At 46.5% G+C, this 19,812-nt stretch overlaps 1 protein-coding gene across 1 annotated transcript in view; it reads right to left on the bottom strand.

The window, feature by feature from the left end:
* rnf220a (ring finger protein 220a) overlaps nucleotides 1-19,812 on the bottom strand; it is a gene marked incomplete at its 5' end in the record, with an annotated part of 118,212 nt that overhangs the window by 50,591 nt on the left and 47,809 nt on the right. Inside the window, 6 exon segments of the mRNA XM_084327639.1 lie at nucleotides 1-49; nucleotides 202-257; nucleotides 2,495-2,587; nucleotides 2,589-2,623; nucleotides 2,625-2,648; nucleotides 2,651-2,685. Coding sequence (XP_084183765.1) covers nucleotides 1-49; nucleotides 202-257; nucleotides 2,495-2,587; nucleotides 2,589-2,623; nucleotides 2,625-2,648; nucleotides 2,651-2,685 — 292 coding nt within the window.

The raw sequence follows: 19,812 nt of genomic DNA, 5'->3' as shown, positions 1-19,812 counted from the left end.
ATGTTGGGGTCCGTCTTGCTGCTCTCTCCATTACTGGTGGAGGGCATCTCTGCGGAGCACAGGAGGAGTCAATGGTACTGGTGATGTCACACAGGGGAAGTCAATGGTACTGGAGTGTCACACAGGAGGAGTCAATGGTACTGGTGATGTCACACAGGAGGAGTCAATGGTACTGGTGATGTTTAAAAGCGCACTACTCACCATCGCTCGCCCATTTAGAGAACTCTGGTGTTATTCTGTTAGAAGGCATCCCTCCACTGGAACACAGAGAACACAATGAGTAGGAACACACCCAATACAACACTGGTAACGCACACTGGGCTGATACCAGGCTGATACCAGGCTGATACCAGGCTGATAACCAGGCTGATACCAGGACGACACCAGGCTGATACCAGGCTGATACCAGCTGATACCAGGACGATACCAGGCTGATACCAGGCTGATACCAGGTGATACCAGGACGATACCAGGCTGATACCAGGACGATACCAGGCTGTACCAGGCTGATACCAGGACGATACCAAGATGACACCAGGCTGATACCAGGCTGATACCAGGACGATACCAGGCTGATACCAGGTTGATACCAGGCTGATACCAGGATGATACCAGGCTGATACCAGGACGATACCAGGCTGATACCAGGATGATACCGGGCTGATACCAGGACGATACCAGGCTGATACCAGGACGATACCAGGACGATACCAGGCTGATACCAGGATGATACCAGGATGATACCAAGCTGAAACCAGGTGATACCAGGATGATACCAGGATGATACCAGGATGATACCAGGTTGATACCAGGAGGATACCAGGATGATACCAGGATGATACCAGGCTGATACCAGGCTGATACCAGGATTATACCAGGTTGATACCAGGATGATACCCAGGTTGATACCAGGAGGATACCAGGATGATACCAGAATGATACCAGATGATACCAGGTGATACCAGGAGGAAACCAGGATGATACCAGGTTGATACCAGGAGGATACCAGGAGGATACCAGGTTGATACCAGGCTGAAACCAGGCTGATACCGGGATGATACCAGGATGATAGCAGGCTGATACCAGGATGATACCAGGTTGCTACCAGGATGATACCGGGCTGATACCAGGTTGATACCAGGATGATACCAGGATGATACCAGGATGATACAGGCTGATACCAGGTTGATACCAGGATGATACCAGGCTGACCACCACTACTACCCCCACTACTACTAATACCACTACTATTACTACCACCACTACTATTACTACCACCACCACTACTACCACCACTACCACCACCACCACCACCACCACTACTACTACTATGTATACTGCTAAAGTATGACTCTTATAGTAGTACAATATTACTACTACCACTATCACTACTACTACTATTACTACCATCACCACTACCACTATTACTATTATTATTACTACCACCACTACTACAGTACCACTACTACTACTACTGTCACTACTACTATTACTACAACTACTATTACTATCACCACCACCACCACTAATAATAATAATTCATTTAATTTATATAGCGCTTCTCAATAACCCGAAGTCGCTGACAATAGTCGGGAGCAAAAGTAAAAACAAAGAAACAAAAGAAGAGAAACAAAAACAAAGAAACAACAAAGAAACAAAAACAAAAGGAACATGAGGCCATGGGGGGAACAGGGAAGACAGCATGATAGCACAAAAAGACTGGAGACAGATATTCAATCAGGTTGGAGGGTGGGGGGGGGGGGGGGTTGAAGGCAAGGGAGAACAGGTGGGTTTGAGGCGAGCTTTGAGGTGGAGAGTGTAGGAGAGTCTCTGATGGACTGGGGGAGGAGTTCCAGAGTCGGGTGCAGTATGAGAGAAGGCCCGATCTCCAAAGTTTTTGAGTTTGGGATGTCGGGACAGTGAGGGAGGCAGTGGAGGAGGATCCGGAGGGAACGGGTGGGGCGGTAGGGAAGAAGGAGATCAGTCAGGTAGGGGGGGGGCCAGGCTGTGGAGGGCTTTGAAGGTGAGGAGTAGTGTTTTAAAGTTTATGCTGTGTTTGATCGGGAGCCAGTGGAGAGAGTGGAGGACAGGAGTGATGTGTTCACGGGACCGGGTGTTAGTGAGGAGGTGGGCGGCTGAGTTTTGGACCTTTGCAGTTTATGGAGAGAGCGGGAGGTGATACCAGTGAGGAGGGAGTTGCAAAAGTCCAGGCGGAGGAGATGAAGGCATGAATGAGGGATTCAGCAGCAGGGGGGAGAGGCAGTGACGGATTTTTGCAATGTTGCGAAGGTGAAAGTAAGATATTTTATGACGGAGCGGACGTGGGGGTCAAATGAGAGGGTGGGGTCAAGGAGGACACCAAGGTTTCGGACTAGGGGGGAGGGGGTGATGTGGAGTCACTACTACTACTACCACGAGTCCACGACCACCACTACTACCACCACCACTATTACGACCACTACTACTATTACCACTACAGGAGTGCCGTCCTTACTTGAGCACGGCTCCTCGTAGCGCCTCCCTCTCCCTGGCCTCTCCCTGGTCCTCTCCGGCTCCAGAACAGGGGATGATGTCTGCCTCAGTGTACTGGCCTTGCGTACTCCAGAGTGTCGTCTCCGTCAACGTTCCAGGTCCACATCGCTGTCCACACACTCTCCTTAGTACTGCACATAGCAAAACCTGTTCCTGAGAGAGAGAGAGAGAGAGAGACAGAGAGACGGAGAGATAATTAAACAGGAGACAGAGAGAGAGAAACAGAGACAGAGAGAGAAAGAACAGGAGACAGGCCGAGAGGCGCGAGAGAGAGAGAGAGAGAGAGAGAGAGAGAGAGAGAGAAACAGGAGAGACATAGAGACTTTTGAGTTTTAACAAGCCTGCATTGTGCACTATGAGTTGTGGACTTACAGACAAATACACATTCGCTTAAAATGGATCCAAAATCAATAGATGAGATCGTTGTACTTCAACACATCCAGCAACACAGTTCCTCCTCCAGGCCTCTAGCAGGGGGGACAGAGTGAGGTTCCTCTAGCAGGGGGACAGAGTGAGGTTCCTCTAGCAGGGGGGACAGAGTGTGGTTCCTCTAGCAGGGGGACAGAGTGAGGTTCCTCTAGCAGGGGGACAGAGTGAGGTTCCTCTAGCAGGGGGGACAGAGTGAGGTTCCTCTAGCAGGGGGGACAGAGTGAGGTTCCTCTAGCAGGGGGGACAGAGTGAGGTTCCTCTAGCAGGGGGGACAGAGTGTGGTTCCTCTAGCAGGGGGGACAGAGTGAGGTTCCTCTAGCAGGGGGACAGAGTGTGGTTCCTCTAGCAGGGGGGACAGAGTGTGGTTCCTCTAGCAGGGGGGACAGAGTGAGGTTCCTCTAGCAGGGGGACAGAGTGAGGTTCCTCTAGCAGGAGGGACAGAGTTCCTCTAGCAGGGGGGACAGAGTGAGGTTCCTCTAGCAGGGGGGACAGAGTTCCTCTAGCAGGGGGGACAGAGTGAGGTTCCTCTAGCAGGGGGGACAGAGTGAGGTTCCTCTAGCAGGGGGGACAGAGTGAGGTTCCTCTAGCAGGGGGGACAGAGTGAGGTTCCTCTAGCAGGGGGGACAGAGTGAGGTTCCTCTAGCAGGGGGGACAGAGTGAGGTTCCTCTAGCAGGGGGGACAGAGTGAGGTTCCTCTAGCAGGGGGGACAGAGTGAGGTTCCTCTAGCAGGGGGGACAGAGTGAGGTTCCTCTAGCAGGGGGGACAGAGTGAGGTTCCTCTAGCAGGGGGGACAGAGTGAGGTTCCTCTAGCAGGGGGGACAGAGTGAGGTTCCTCTAGCAGGGGGGACAGAGTGAGGTTCCTCTAGCAGGGGGGACAGAGTGAGGTTCCTCTAGCAGGGGGGACAGAGTGAGGTTCCTCTAGCAGGGGGGACAGAGTGAGGTTCCTCTAGCAGGGGGGACAGAGTGAGGTTCCTCTAGCAGGGGGGACAGAGTGAGGTTCCTCTAGCAGGGGGACAGAGTGAGGTTCCTCTAGCAGGGGGGACAGAGTGAGGTTCCTCTAGCAGGAGGGGTCTCAAACTCGCGGATGATATTTTGCGGCCCCCTACTTGACATCAAAGTTTAGTGTTAGTGTGGCCCGCGCGCAACTTTTTGCAGCGTCGTTGCTCAAGTTGGATGTTTTATTTATTTGATCACTTGTAGGCTACCATAGCGCAGGCTCATGACAGCAACGTTACGTTAGTGACTTGGTTGAAACGTGATTCCGGAGTGATACCAAGTGGAAGGAAAATATATACATCTCCGCCATCTCCTCTGCAAGCAGTGCTCTGCCTGCCCGGCTGCACTGCTCCTGTCTGTGTCTGTCTACTCTGGTCCAATCACATTCAGCATCCCGTCAGCGTTTTTTTCCCCCACCCACAGTCTGCGAATCAGAGGCAGAGTAGGGCAGGTTTTCACGGAATGTGTGTAGTCTCTTTCAAAGAGTCCGAGTCAGAGCGAGAGTTGACAGCGCATCTACAGGTAGTCTAATCTGCAGGTACTGTAGTTTCGCCAGCAGGCAGTTAGTAGAAAAATGTGGCATGTTCAAAGATGGCCAGTAAAAGAAAAGTCGACAGTGAAAATCGCTGCAATTCAAAGGTGAATGGACTGAAAAATATGCGTGCATCCTCCCAGCACCAAACAATGTGCCTAATTATGCCAAGAAACAGTAGCTCTTGTGAAGAGTGGCATATTTGAAACGCCACTACGAACAGTTATTTTGATGCAACCTTTCCTCAAAATTCAGTGGAACCACAAAAATAAATGGAATGAAATCATCATATTCTGCAAGCAGAATTATTGTTAAATCTATGTCGCAACGAGAATAAGCAACCGAGTCCTCACTCAGTGGCATGGGTGTTGGCTAAACACAAGAAGCCATTCTCTGATGCATAAATAATAAAATAATGTATGACTGAAGTGATGGAGACCATGTTTGAAGGCAAACAAAAGCAAATCCCGCTCAGATAGCACAGCAACCAGAATAACTGAAATACTGGCTGGTGATTTGAATTTAAAAAATGCACAGTGCATTTCCATAGCTGTGGATGAGTGCACTGACACCACTGAGAATGCTCAGTTGCTGGTGTTTGTGAGGTTTTATGATGAGGCAAAGGGGTAGTTTGTTGAAGATGTATTGCGCCTGACAAACCTGAGAGGACACACAAGGGGGGAAGACATAAGAGGAAGCGCTGCCAAGTCTCTGGCAGCAAGGAGTAGGTAAGAGAAGCCTATGTTCTGAAGAACCGTTCATGTTCTGAAGAACTGTTCATGTTCTGAAATGTTATTGCTAAAGATTGAGAACATTGGATCAGTTGTCCTTTTTTTTGGAATATTTGATGCGGCCCAGCCTCACCCAGACTCTACCTCCAGCGGCCCCCAGGTACATTGAGTTTGAGACCCCTGCAGGAGGAACAGAGTGAGGTCTAGCAGGTTGTAAAAGGCATCAATCACAGTTACATGGCAATGGGCTGCAGAGGACGACCTAACCACTAAAACACACAGGTGTGTGAGAGAGAGAGAGCGTGCCAGTGTCTGTCTGTGTGTGTTCTACAGACAAGTGTGTGTCTGTGTGTGTAAGAGAGAGCGTGTGTGTGTGTCTGTGTGTATGTGTCTTCTACAGACAGGTGTGTGTGTGTGTGTGTGTGTGTGTGTGTGTATGTGTCTTCTACAGACAGGTGTGTGTATGTGTGTGAGAGAGACAACATGCCAGTGTCTGTGTGTGTGTGTCTTCTACAGATAGGTGATAGGTGTGTGTGTGAGAGAGAGAGAGCGAGCATGTCGGTGTCTGTGTGTGTGTCTTCTACAGACAAGTGTGTGTGTGTACATCTTATTTACAGCTGTCCTACTGACTACAAGCTTCATCAGACCACTTACAGCGACTGAGGCTGCCAACACAGTGTGTGTGTGTGTGTGTGTGTGTGAGCGAGAGAGAGAGAGACAGAGAGAGACAGGCTTGACAGCCATCTTATTTACACCTGTCCTATTCTGTGCTCTACTATACTTCCTAGAAAGCAGTACGTTTCAATATGCCACTTGTGTGTGTTTGTGTATGTTTGTGTGTGTCGATGCCTGTGTGTGTGTGTGTGTGTGTGTGTGTGTGTGTGTGTGTGTGGTCTGACTGCTCTACTTGCTATGACCATCTACTGGACCAGAGAGGAAACCATGTATGAGACAGTGTGCCTCTCAGATAGGGCTGGGCGATATGGCCTAAATATGATATCACGATATTTTCTGACCTTTCGGCGATACACGATACGCATCACGATGTTTTTCTTTTTTCCCCCCAAACAATTCATTATGAGGCTTACCAAGACAAGACAGTATTTGAGTTTGCAAGCTAACATTAAAGACAAAATAAAATACCCATGCATTTAGCATTTTTATATTATATATTAGATTTAGATTATTGGATTATTAGATTATATATTGCATATATTTAACAATGAGATATTATATGATTTAGATACGAAATATGATGAATTGAAAATGGGGGACCCTGATGTAAACAAGACGAAAGTCTTTCTCTGGTCTGCATCCTCCAGTCCACTGTTGACTGTTGTTGTATTGAGCTGTACTGTATTGTACCTATGCTGCAATCTGTTAATAACGTTTATATTCATTCAGTCGGCAAACAGAATCATTTTGATTGACAGTCGCGTCTGCCAATTACGTCACATCGCTTGCACCCGCCCTGCTGTTCTTAGCACCAATCGGCAAGCGCGTATTAATTTTTTACTTCCGCTATTGGAGAGCTCAATGAAAACAACAATGGCAGCGGTAGCTCGCCGCGGCCGACTTTTACCTTTTAGCTCTGAAGAATGACTAAACGACTGGAGGCATAATGATTTTACTGCAACGGATGTTATAATAAAAGCATTTCCATACATCTGTCTGATTGAAAACGTTATTAACAGACCGCAGAATGGGCACAACGGAGTCAGCACGGGCTGAGATATGAACGGCTAATGCTTGCTATATCTAGGTCGACCTCGGTCGTTGCTATGTAAATACGCTGATGTTATTGAAAGTGTAACTATATAACGTTAATGCCACAAAACGAATGCCTTTGTTATCATAAGTAGTAACTTTTGATGCAGTAGTGTGTGTGTGTGGGGCGGCGCTGTTCAAAAGTGTCAACGTGTGGACCAGATTGACGCAACACAAGCCTCTTGGGCAAAACATCACGATATCCACGATACGTTTAAAAAGTGTATCGTTAATGAACTGTACCCGATATTTATATAATATCGTCATATCGCCCAGCCCTACTCTCAGACGCAACTCAGTCTGATAATATCACTTTTAATGCAACAATCATTCCAAACTGTTGTCAACACCAATTATTCTAAAGGCAGATGCTTCATGTATGGGATGAACTACAATCCCTCTGACTCCTGATGTTTCTTTCTTTCTTTCTTTCTGAGAGAGAGAGAGAGAGAGAGAGAGAGAGAGAGAGAGAGATGGATAGAGACAGATGGAGAAAGACAGAGACAGACAGACAGGGACAGAGAGACAGATGGAGAAAGACAGAGACAGACAGACAGAGAAGGACAGAGAGAGACAGATGGAGACAGAGAGAGAGACAGAGAGAGACAGACAGAGAGAAAGAGAGAGATAGACAGATGGAGAAAGAGAGAGACAGACAGACAGAGACAGACTGACCGAGAGACACAGACACAGAGAGAGACAGATGGAGACACAGAGAGAGAGAGAGAGAGACAGAGACAGACAGAGAGAGAGAGAGAGAGAGAGAGAGAGAGAGAGAGAGAGAGAGAGAGAGAGAGAGAGAGAGAGAGAGAGAGAGAGAGAGAGAGAGAGAGAGACAGAGAGACAGATGTAGAAACAAGAGAGAGACAGACTGGGGCTAACAGCAGTGTAAAGGAGGATAAAAGGTGTCCGCCACGTGAATGTCTTTTTTACAACTGCCTCATGGTTTTTAGTGATCAAATAAAAAGGACCTTTTAACTTTTATTTGGTCCCTGTGGCTGAGAGGGACGTGTGGGAACAATGACCGCCTGGAGGTCTGAGGCTCAGCGAGGTAGAGAGCTGTAGATGAGGCTCAGTGAGGTAGAGACTAGCTGTAGATGAGGCTCAGCGAGGTAGAGAGCTGTAGATGAGGCTCAGCGAGGTAGAGAGCTGTAGATGAGGCTCAGCGAGGTAGAGAGCTGTAGATGAGGCTCAGTGAGGTAGAGAGCTGTAGATGAGGCTCAGCGAGGTAGAGACTAGCTGTAGATGAGGCTCAGCGAGGTAGAGAGCTGTAGATGAGGCTCAGCGAGGTAGAGAGCTGTAGATGAGGCTCAGCGAGGTAGAGAGCTGTAGATGAGGCTCAGCGAGGTAGAGACTAGCTGTAGATGAGGCTCAGTGAGGTAGAGACTAGCTATAGATGAGGCTCAGCGAGGTAGAGACTAGCTGTAGATGAGGCTCAGCGAGGTAGAGAGCTGTAGATGAGGCTCAGTGAGGTAGAGACTAGCTGTAGATGAGGCTCAGCGAGGTAGAGAGCTGTAGATGAGGCTCAGCAAGGTAGAGAGCTGTAGATGAGGCTCAGTGAGGTAGAGAGCTGTAGATGAGGCTCAGCGAGGTAGAGATCTGTAGATGAGGCTCAGCGAGGTAGAGAGCTGTAGATGAGGCTCAGCGAGGTAGAGAGCTGTAGATGAGGCTCAGTGAGGTAGAGACTAGCTGTAGATGAGGCTCAGCGAGGTAGAGAGCTGTAGATGAGGCTCAGTGAGGTAGAGAGCTGTAGATGAGGCTCAGTGAGGTAGAGACTAGCTGTAGATGAGGCTCAGTGAGGTAGAGAGCTGTAGATGAGGCTCAGCGAGGTAGAGAGCTGTAGATGAGGCTCAGTGAGGTAGAGAGCTGTAGATGAGGCTCAGCGAGGTAGAGACTAGCTGTAGATGAGGCTCAGTGAGGTAGAGAGCTGTAGATGAGGCTCAGCGAGGTAGAGACTAGCTGTAGATGAGGCTCAGTGAGGTAGACTAGCTGTAGATGAGGCTCAGTGAGGTAGAGAGCTGTAGATGAGGCTCAGCGAGGTAGAGACTAGCTGTAGATGAGGCTCAGCGAGGTAGAGACTAGCTGTAGATGAGGCTCAGTGAGGTAGAGAGCTGTAGATGAGGCTCAGCGAGGTAGAGAGCTGTAGATGAGGCTCAGCGAGGTAGAGACTAGCTGTAGATGAGGCTCAGCGAGGTAGAGACTAGCTGTAGATGAGGCTCAGATAGGTAGACCCAAAGTAGGCCCTCGCTTTCAGTGCACAGGATGACAGAAGAGGACATGTGTCACTGTTTACATTGAAAAAGAAAGGGGTGCATTGGGCAAAAGCGGGGAAAACGCTCCTTGGCTACAACGGTGGTCAATCATTTTCGCCATCAGCGGTGATTGGTCAGTTCGGGACCGTATACAGTCGGATGTGGTCACTTGACGGAGCGGCCTGTCAAATGACGCTCGCCGGATATTTCGTCTTGTAACTCGAGACCCCGAAGCACGCAATAGGTTGAGTGTGGGGTGGCGATCGAAAGGCGAAAAATTCAACTTTCCAACAGAGTATTGGATGATCGGCGAAAAATGTAGCCCGGAGCCGACAGACGAGTGCTGCGAGGTGCGCGCAAGTGCGTTGACGGCCCGCCGGTTAGTTAGATCTACTTGAAATGTCCCAAAGGTCGACAGGTTGGTGACCCCTGGTATAGGCAATGGAGTGATCCTCCAATCACAACTCTTTGGAAGAGAAAAGAGGGTGGGGCTTACAATAGGGATGTAAGAGGATGATAAGCTGTGACAGGCATCAGCGTGGGAGTTTCCCCAGTGGCTAAAATCAAATCCCTGTCTAGTACTGAGGCTCGGGCTGTCCTACCGTGGGGCCAGCCAACCAGGGTGGAAATATGGCTGATGAGCTGAGAACGATGTTAAGGTTTTCATCGAGCTGTCATGAACCATGTGATCATGTGACACGGAGGAGAGGATAGATCTGAGACCCAAAGGAGAGGGGGAGGGAGAGAGAGAGAGAGAGAGAGAGAGAGAGGGGCAGGGAGGGAGAGAGAAAGAAAGAGATAGGAGAGGGAAAAAGACAGAGAGAGAGAAAGGGGGAGAAAGGGAGAGGGAGAAATAGAAGAGAGAGTGAGAGAAAGAGAGAAATCATTGCTAATCTAATGAATTGATCAGGCTGTGGGTGGTGTGGCTCCTGGCTGTGGTGGGGTTCTGGGCAGAGGCCCTGCGGATCACCAGCTGTGGGTTCTCCACAACTACAAGGTCCATTTGCATGTTCTTGGTATTTAGGGACATCTATCTATGGACCTCAGGGATTTGTATTCCCAGTGTCAGAAATATTGTGTCCGTTACTATGCTTGAGTAAATTGTAATGAACCAAAGTAGAATATCAATTATTATCCTTGCCTAGTTTTCTACATCTGAAAAAGAAACACAACGTCACTTAATACGGACTGTATTGATATATTTGTGCAACGTTAAATAAATCTCAGCCCGGTACCGATCGGGCTTAAGAGGTTAAGACAGTCATGAAAGCCTGTTGTCCTAGAAACATGCGTTCCCTTAGAGTCATGAAAGCCTGTTGTCCTAGAAACATGCGTTCCCTTAGAGTCATGAAAGCCTGTTGTCCTAGAAACATGCGTTCCCTTAGACAGTCATGAAAGCTTGTTCTCCTAGAAACATGCGTTCCCTTAGACAGTCATGAAAGCTTGTTGTCCTAGAAACATGCGTTCCCTTAAGACAGTCATGAAAGCTTGTTGTCCTAGAAACATGCGTTCCCTTAGACAGTCATGAAAGCTTGTTGTCCTAGAAACATGCGTTCCCTTAGACAGTCATGAAAGCTTGTTCTCCTAGAAACATGCGTTCCCTTAGACAGTCATGAAAGCTTGTTCTCCTAGAAACGGCGTAAGCATGCCTTCCTGGGTGGGCTGTGTTGTGTGTGTGCACGTGATTACATGTGCACAATCTGTGCGTCGTGCGTGTGCTATGTGTGTGGTATCCGTGCACTCTGTGTGTGTGTGTGTGGTATCCGTGCACTCTGTGTGTGTGTGTGGTATCCGTGCACTCTGTGTGTGTGTGGTATCCGTGCACTCTGTGTGTGTGGTATCCGTGCACTCTGTGTGTGTGTGTGTGGTACAATGTGTCCCACTAAGCAGTCTTGGCAGGCCAATCTACAGTGGGCAGGGAAGGTCAGCCCTACTATAACTGCCTTTCACTCACATTATGCACGCTGACGCACCCCCCCCCCCCCCCCCCTCCCTCCCTCCCTCCCTCCCTCCCTCTCTCTCTCTCTCTCTCTTTTCCTTTCCTGCTCACTCCCTCCCTCCTAATCTTTACAATCTGTACAGATATGGACGACAGCATGGATGTATGACACCTCCTCCCAGTCTTACTGTCTGTCTCTTACCGTCCGTCTCTTACTGTCTGTCTCTTACCGTCCGTCTCTTACTGTCCGTCTCTTACTGTCTGTCTCTTACTGTCTGTCTCTTACCGTCCGTCTCTTACCGTCCGTCTCTTACTGTCTGTCTCTTACCGTCCGTCTCTTACCGTCCGTCTCTTACTGTCCGTCTCTTACCGTCCGTCTCTTACTGTCTGTCTCTTACCGTCCGTCTCTTACTGTCTGTCTCTTACTGTCTGTCTCTTACTGTCTGTCTCTTACTGTCTGTCTCTTACTGTCTGTCTCTTACTGTCTGTCTCTTACTGTCTGACTCTTACTGTCTGTCTCTTACCGTCTGTATCTTACCGTCTGTCTCTTACTGTCTGTCTCTTACTGTCCGTCTCTTACTGTCTGTCTCTTACTGTCCGTCTCTTACTGTCTGTCTCTTACTGTCTGTCTCTTACTGTCCGTCTCTTACTGTCTGTCTCTTACTGTCTGTATCTTACTGTCTGTCTCTTACTGTCTGTCTCTTACTGTCTGTCTCTTACTGTCTGTCTCTTACTGTCTGTCTCTTACTGTCTGTCTCTTACTGTCCGTCTCTTACTGTCCGTCTCTTACTGTCTGTCTCTTACTGTCCGTCTCTTACTGTCTGTCTCTTACTGTCTGTATCTTACTGTCTGTCTCTTACTGTCTGTCTCTTACTGTCCGTCTCTTACTGTCTGTCTCTTACTGTCTGTCTCTTACTGTCCGTCTCTTACTGTCCGTCTCTTACTGTCTGTCTCTTACTGTCTGTCTCTTACTGTCTGTCTCTTACTGTCCGTCTCTTACTGTCTGTCTCTTACTGTCTGTCTCTTACTGTCTGTCTCTTACTGTCTGTCTCTTACCGTCCGTCTCTTACCGTCCGTCTCTTACCGTCTGTCTCTTACTGTCTGTCTCTTACTGTCTGTCTCTTACTGTCTGTCTCTTACTGTCTGTCTCTTACTGTCCGTCTCTTACTGTCTGTCTCTTACTGTCTGTCTCTTACTGTCTGTCTCTTACTGTCTTTGTCTCCCTCTCTTTATTTCATCCCCCTGCTTCTCTCTCTCTCCTCTCTTCCCTCCCTCCCCCTCCCTCCCTCTCTAAATGCCATCCTCGGTCTCATTATCATAATCTATCTTCTTCATATTCTTGACTCCAACATGTTAACTACACATGTTCTTGTTTCCGTGTTACACGCCCCCGCCCCCCCCCCCCCCCCCCCCCTACATGCCTGGTCCCCCACCCCTGGGTTTCCACCGAGTGACAGCGACGGGGCGAGGCGGGATCAAAGGGAGCAATCAGAATGACTGACAGCCCGGATCAACCAATCGACCGACCCTCCGCCGGGCGCCCCCGTGTTGCCATAGCAGTTATCAGCATCCGAGAGGGAGATGGGGGGTCAAAGGTCACTGTTCTATCATTCTGCCATTTACAGGTCAGAGAGAGAGAGAGAGAGACGGGGAAGGAGAGGGAGAGGGAGAGAGAGAGAGAGAGAGAGAAGGGGAACTCAGGGACAGACTTAAAGACCTGAGACGTCTCTGAAGTCTTGTTTACAAAGCAGGGATTTCTCTCCTCTATTCCCTGGTGCCATCTTAACCACCATAATCCCCCTCTCTCTCTCTCTCTCCCCCTCTCGCCTCAAGTCTCTGAGGTTCGCTCCATTCATCCTGGTCCTGCTATCAGAAAGCAGGATCTGTCTGGGTGTCTGTGCTCAGGGTTACACTGATCCCCCTGTCAGGGGACGCGAGGCAGAGGGTCCCAGAGACCTTTTAGTATTACGTCTGTCAAACTTTACTTTGGTTCAGAGCAGCACTGTCCTCCACCGGAGACACATCCTCGGTCCACTCGTGTCCACTTATCGATCGGTTGATTTCAACGACGACTCTTAAGATTGCATTTCGTACCTTTATTTCAACTCGTGAGACACTGAGGCGACCCTCATTTACAGCGACGACGAGCTTACAAAACAAAGACACCGTTTATCAGCAATTTCATATAGTCAATAAATAAGAATAAACAATGAAGAAATATCAGCTAAGATTTACTGTCTGTCTATTACTGTCTGTCTCTTACTGTCCGTCGACCCACAGTGGTCAGAGATCATACTTTTAAATGCAGCAAGAGAAGGAAGAACCTTCAGCTTCAGAGTCAGTTGGAGGACACTCCAGGTGTTGGACTTGAGTTTCCCCAGTCAATAGGGGTGGGAATCACCAGTTTCATCACGATACGATACGATATCGATTCTTTGGACAACGATATGATATTTTCTGATATCACAAAGTCTGCCACGATACGATACGATACGATTCGATTCAGGTGCCTGCGATCGATATGAGACGATATTATATGCCCATTTAACACAATCAGTAACATTTAAATCAACAAAAAAAAAGGCAATGGAAATATCATTTGACATTTTTATTGTTGATCTCTTCCAGATATTTAAATGAAAAACAATCTATTGTTTTTAATACAAATAGACCTCCTGTTCACTGTTTTTGGTTCGTTTTTCTTTTTTTTTCCGATATTAATATCCTATCACAGCGCTGTATTTTGGCTGGAAAAGGCATATTGGGAGTCAGAAGGTGCAGTACCGGCCAGATCCTGGTAGTGGGGCTATCTCGAGAATGCAGTAACCCCTGCTCCTTCCCAGTCCCTAGTGGACCTCTGCTGCTCTCTATCAGCTTAGCTTAGTTAGCTCACGTTAACGCAACGTTAATTTCGGTATTTAACACGACGTGGGCATAAAGGAATGGCGAGGATGGAAAGCATGTTAGATGCATTTGACCCCTTGTGGGGAAAAAAACAACAGGCACTTATTTCGGGTAAAATAGGCGGACTCTGAAGCCACTCTGTCTAACGTCTACACACACGGAGCTGGCGCTGAGCTACTGTTGTTGTTGCAGCCAGCCGGGCGGGCGGATATGCTCACGAGGGGATTTTCAAAATAAGAGTATCGCAATATGAATTGATCTTTTTACGTTGCATCGATCCTATTCGATAATTGATAATAGATAGATAAAAAAAATTGTAAAAAAAAAAAATCTAACAACAGTTACAACATTCCTTTGTGCAAATTATTATTAATACAAGAAACCCCATAAACGTCCTTATTTAAAACCCTAATCATATTTTCTGTGACTTTTCCTTTTTGATAAGAAAGTCTAGTGCTGGTTGAGCATATGCATATTTTATGTTGATGGCCTTTGTCTATAATGTGGCCACAAAAATGGAAAGGTTTAATTAATTTGTTTGTTTGCACTAAGTTAATACTTGTGTTAATACAAATGTTGCCTATATTTTTCAGTCAGTTCGGTCTTTGTGTGCCAAACATTATTTAAGGCAAACCGCTGTAAACTTTTTTTTTACCAAATAAATGAGAAGCATGTTTAAATCGGCAATGCCTCCCCTCTTGCTGTACCAAAATCTCTCCTAGCTCTAACCCGGTCACTGTCAAAATGATGTGCCTGATGTCAAACTGCCTCATTCTTTCAGTTTTTGCATGACTACGTCCTTGAGAATAACTAAAAAATTTGATTATTTTTAGGCTATATATCTTATGTATGGTACTTTTGGAGTGTTACATTTTTTTTAAATAAAAAACAACGTATACCGAACCGTGATACGTGAAACCGTGATGCCAAGACTGTGATACGAACCGAACCGTGGATTTTGTGAACCGTTCCACCCCTAATAATAACCAATAAAAACTACACCTAGGGGAGAGACGGAGAATCGTTTACATTTCAAAACAATGTATTCAACATACTTCCCCCCCCCCCCCCTCTCCATTCTGTATTGAGATTGTTACTCTCCTACAACTTACAATTGTTGGCCTCAGTTTTTGCACCTATCAAAGAGAGTTGGCTCTCAGTGTGCTCTCCCATTCTAAATACAGTTTAATTAGGTTGGTTTGGTTGTTCATTATCGTCTCTTTCAGTGCAGCAATAACATGACATGGCTTCTTCCCCTACATCATTACACAGACAACCAGAGAGACATAGAACGAGAGAGATGGAGAGAGCGATAGAGAGAAGAGAGAGAAGAGATAGAGCGAAGAGAGAGAAAGTGGGATTGAGAGGAGAGTGTCTAAATTAATCTGAATAGTCAATCAATAGGTAACTATTCTCTGGTAATAAGAAGATTAGTCACTTTCTAACTCCGTCAGAGAGAGAGAGAGAGAGAGAGAGAGAGAGAGAGAGAGAGAGACACACACACACAGCCAGTGAGTCAGCCAGCGAGCCAGTCAGATAGTCAGACAAACAGCCAGACAGATAGTCAGACAAGACAGTCACCCTGGAGGAGAGGTGTCTCAGCTTGCTCTCTGTCACTCCTTTGTAACCCTGATAATCCATGGAGACACACACACACACACACACACACACACACACACACACACACACACACACACACACACACACACACACACACACACACACACACACACACACACACACACACACACACACACACACACACACACACACACACACACACACACACACACACACACACACACACACACACACACACACACACACTTGAATCCTAAACCAAGCTTGTTCGATCCCTCCTTCCCTCTGTAGGGCCCCTTGAAAGGGTCCCTATCCTCCTCTCCTTTCTTCCTGCCCTGCTCAAAGGGAGGAGCGGATGGTGGCACTTCAGACAAACAGAGCCGTCTCATCCCTCTCTGGAGACCCAACCTCCATCCCTCCCTCCCTCCCTCCCTCCCTCCCTCCCTCGGTCCATCCGTCTGTCTGTCAGGGATGGGCGTGAGTAATCGATTGGTTTTTGAGGATGCTCCATTTAAATTAGTATGAATTCGGCCACCAAATATGTCCTCTCCAAAAGTGCCTGTTTGTGCCTCTGAAACTGAAATCTCGCTCCGAAATCCCACGTGCATGGAGAGTAAACTTGAACGTTACCGCGTTAAAGTTTGTTAGCTCAGCATTATATAAAAGATAAAAACAGAGGTTCTTGTTTGTGCGTTTCCAAATTATACCAACAACATGTCGCCCACTTTGCGTAGCGTTCATAGACTATTGACACGGACATGCCTTTCCATGAGGAGAGAGACCTGCTGCAGACAGAGTGGAGGTAATGTAATTATTACAAGTCAAGTATATTGCTGTGCATTGTTATATCCGTGCAGCGAGACATAATACAAATCAGTAGTGTGTGTGTGTGTCTGTGTGTGTGACTCTGACTTTCAATTAGAGCTGGGCGATATGGCCTAAATATGATATCACGATATTTTCTGACCTTTCGGCGATACACATCACAATGTTTTTCTTTTTTTCCCCAAACAATTCATTATGAGGCTTACCAAGACAGTATTTGAGTTTGCAAGCTAACATTAAAGACAAAATAAAGACAAAACCCATGCATTTAGCATTTTTATATTATATATTAGATTTAGATTATTGGATTATTAGATTATATATTGCATATATTTAGCAATGAGATATTATATGATTTAGATATGAAATATGATTAATTTAAAATGGGGGACCCTGATGTAAAGTTTTAAATCAATCAATCAATCAATAAATAAATAGGATTTTAGCATTTATATGAAACTACTGTATATTTGTATGTCTCTAAATGTTTTGATGAATTGAAAATGGAGGACCCTTATGTAAAAAAGCCTAAAGTCTTTTTCTGGTCTTCATCCTCCAGTCCACTGTTGTTGTATTGAGCTGTACTGTATTGTACCCATTCTGCAATCGTTAATAACGTTTTCATTCATTCAATCATTCAGCCGGCAACAGAATAATTTTGATTGACAGTCGAGTCTGCCAATTACGTCACACCGCTTGTACCCGCCCTGCTGTTCTTAGCACCAATCGGCAAGCGCTATTCTTTTTTTACATTCCTGAATGCCCTCCATTGATTTTAACGGGAGCTCAGCTCAACGACAACAACAACAGTTACAGGCTAACAGCTCACCGCGGCCGACGAGTGATTACCAGCGCACCGCAGCATGACAACGAGGCATAATGATTTTACTGCAACAAATGTTATAATAAAAGCCTTTCCATACATCTGTCTGATTGAAAACTTTATTAACAGACCGCAGAATGGGCACGCACAACTCGGCACGGGCTGAGATATGAACAGTAACGCTTGCTATCTATGTCGTCATCGGACGTTGCTATGTTTGGGTAAATACGCTGATGTGTAACTATATAACGTGTAACTATATAACGTTAATGCCACAAAACGAATGCCTTTGTTAATCATAAGTACTAACTTTGATGCAGTAGTGTGTGTGTGGGAGCGGCGTTGTTCAAAAGTTTGAACGAGGTGGACCAGATTGACGCGACACAATCCTCTTGGGCAAAACATCACGATATCCACGATACGTTAAAAAAGTGTATCGTTAATGAACTGTACCCGATATTTATATAATATCGTCATATCGCCCAGCCCTACTTTCAATATCTGGTTATTGCTGCTGCTAGGGATGCACCGATATGAAAATTTGCCACCGATACCGATTGTTCAACTAACACAATCGGCCGATACCGATATTTGTGGCAAAAAAGAATTATAAAAACTTTTAAAAAGTCTCTAAATGTTTTGATGAATTGAAAATAGAGGACACTTATGTAAAAAAGCCGAAAGTCTTTTTCTGGTCTTCATCCTCCAGTACACTGAGCTGTACTGTATTGTACCCACTCTGCAATCTGTCAATAAAGCTTTCAATCAATCAATCAATCAATCAGACAAATGCATAGAAAAGCCCTTATTATAACCAAATAACAAAAAATTATATTATTGTTTATGAAAATGTTTTAGCCCTATGCTTGACTATTATTTTAGCCATGGCAACAAATAAAATAATAATAATAAAATTAATAAATAAAATATTAAATAAATAGGCTACACGTCTCTCTTTTTGTGTTACAAATTGTGCTCACCGATATGAACATAGGCCTCTTTACTTACTTAAAAAAAGGAAACATCAAGAAATATGTTTATGGTATTAATTCCACCATGCCATGTAGCACTATCTCTCTCCCAGTATGATCTGCCGGGCTGCAGCTGGATACTATTGTCTCAACCAGAGCTCTCAACCAAAGCAATGCAACAGAACAATTTGTATTGACAGTCGATTCTGCCAATTACGTCACACCGCTTGCACCCGCCTCTGCTGTTACCACCAATCGGCAAGTGCGTATTCGTTTTTTACTTCCTGGATGTCCGCCATTGATTTTGACGAGAGCTCACAACAAGGCTAATAACGTTAGCTCCCCGCCGGCCACAAGTGGACTACCAGCGCTCCACAGGAGTACTAAACAAGGCATAATGATTTTACTGCAACGAATGGTTTTTTTTTTATCCACTTTTTCTCCCATTTTCTATATTTTTCTCCCATCCCAATTTCGTATCATCCAATTCAACCCTCCCCTGTCACGAACGCTGTTTCTTGCCTCCCACAAGCCGGCTGCAATGTGGACTAAGTCATACATAGCACAAGTCCCCTCCGGTACTTGAGGTAACAGCAGTCGCATCTTTTCACCTGCGCAGCTCGATCTCTCAGTGGCGAGGAGTAACGCGTGGGAGGCTCACGCTGCCCCCGACACTTCCTGATTCTACTGCGCAGGCGCACCAACCGACCTGTGTGAGTCGCTGTCCACAACGCCTGATCCCCACCCATCAGTTTCCCACCCACTAATACGGCCAATGTGTATTAGTACGGACGACCAGCTAAACTGAAAGCAAATGTGGAGCGCTGGGCTCGAACAGGCAAGCCCAGCGTCTCCAGATTTCGTGGCGAGCGCCTTGCCCACTACGCCACGTAGCCGCCCTTACTGCAACGAATGTTATAATAAAAGCCCTTCGTTCTATACACTTGTCTGATTGAAAACTTTATTAACAGACCGCAGAATGGGCACAACTCAGCACGCTCTGAGCAAAGGAAGGAACTGAGATATGAATTGAGTAATGCTTGCCTTGCTATGGTCCGGTAAATACGCTGATGTTATTGAACGTGTAACTATATAAAACGTTAATGCCACAAAACGAATGCCTTTGTTAATCATAAGTAGTAACTTTGATGCAGTAGCGTGTGTGTGGGGGCGGCGTTGTGCAGGTCGCTTGACTGAAACTTTTTTCAAAGTTTGAACGTCTGGACCAGATTGACGCGACACAAATTGATGGATATTTATCGGCTACTGCCATCGGCACATATGAGCTTATCGGCCGATAGGCCGATGGCAGTCAACAAGGCACTTATCGGCCGATATCTATCTATCCATCCATCCATCCATCCATCCATCCATCCATCCATCCATCCATCCATCCGTGTGTGTTTCAGTCCTGGAGGACCATCAGGATACTACAGCCTGATGTGTTAGAACCACTGAGGATCTTTTTAAGACAAATCCACCTTTTGAGCCTTTCCCTGCATGTGTGTGTGTGTGTGCGCATGGTGGAA

This window comes from Notolepis coatsorum (genome assembly GCF_963971535.1).
Source record: "Notolepis coatsorum genome assembly, chromosome: 13".
Taxonomy (NCBI): Eukaryota; Metazoa; Chordata; class Actinopteri; order Aulopiformes; family Paralepididae; genus Notolepis; species Notolepis coatsorum.
This window is presented reverse-complemented; position numbering and strand designations above follow the sequence as displayed.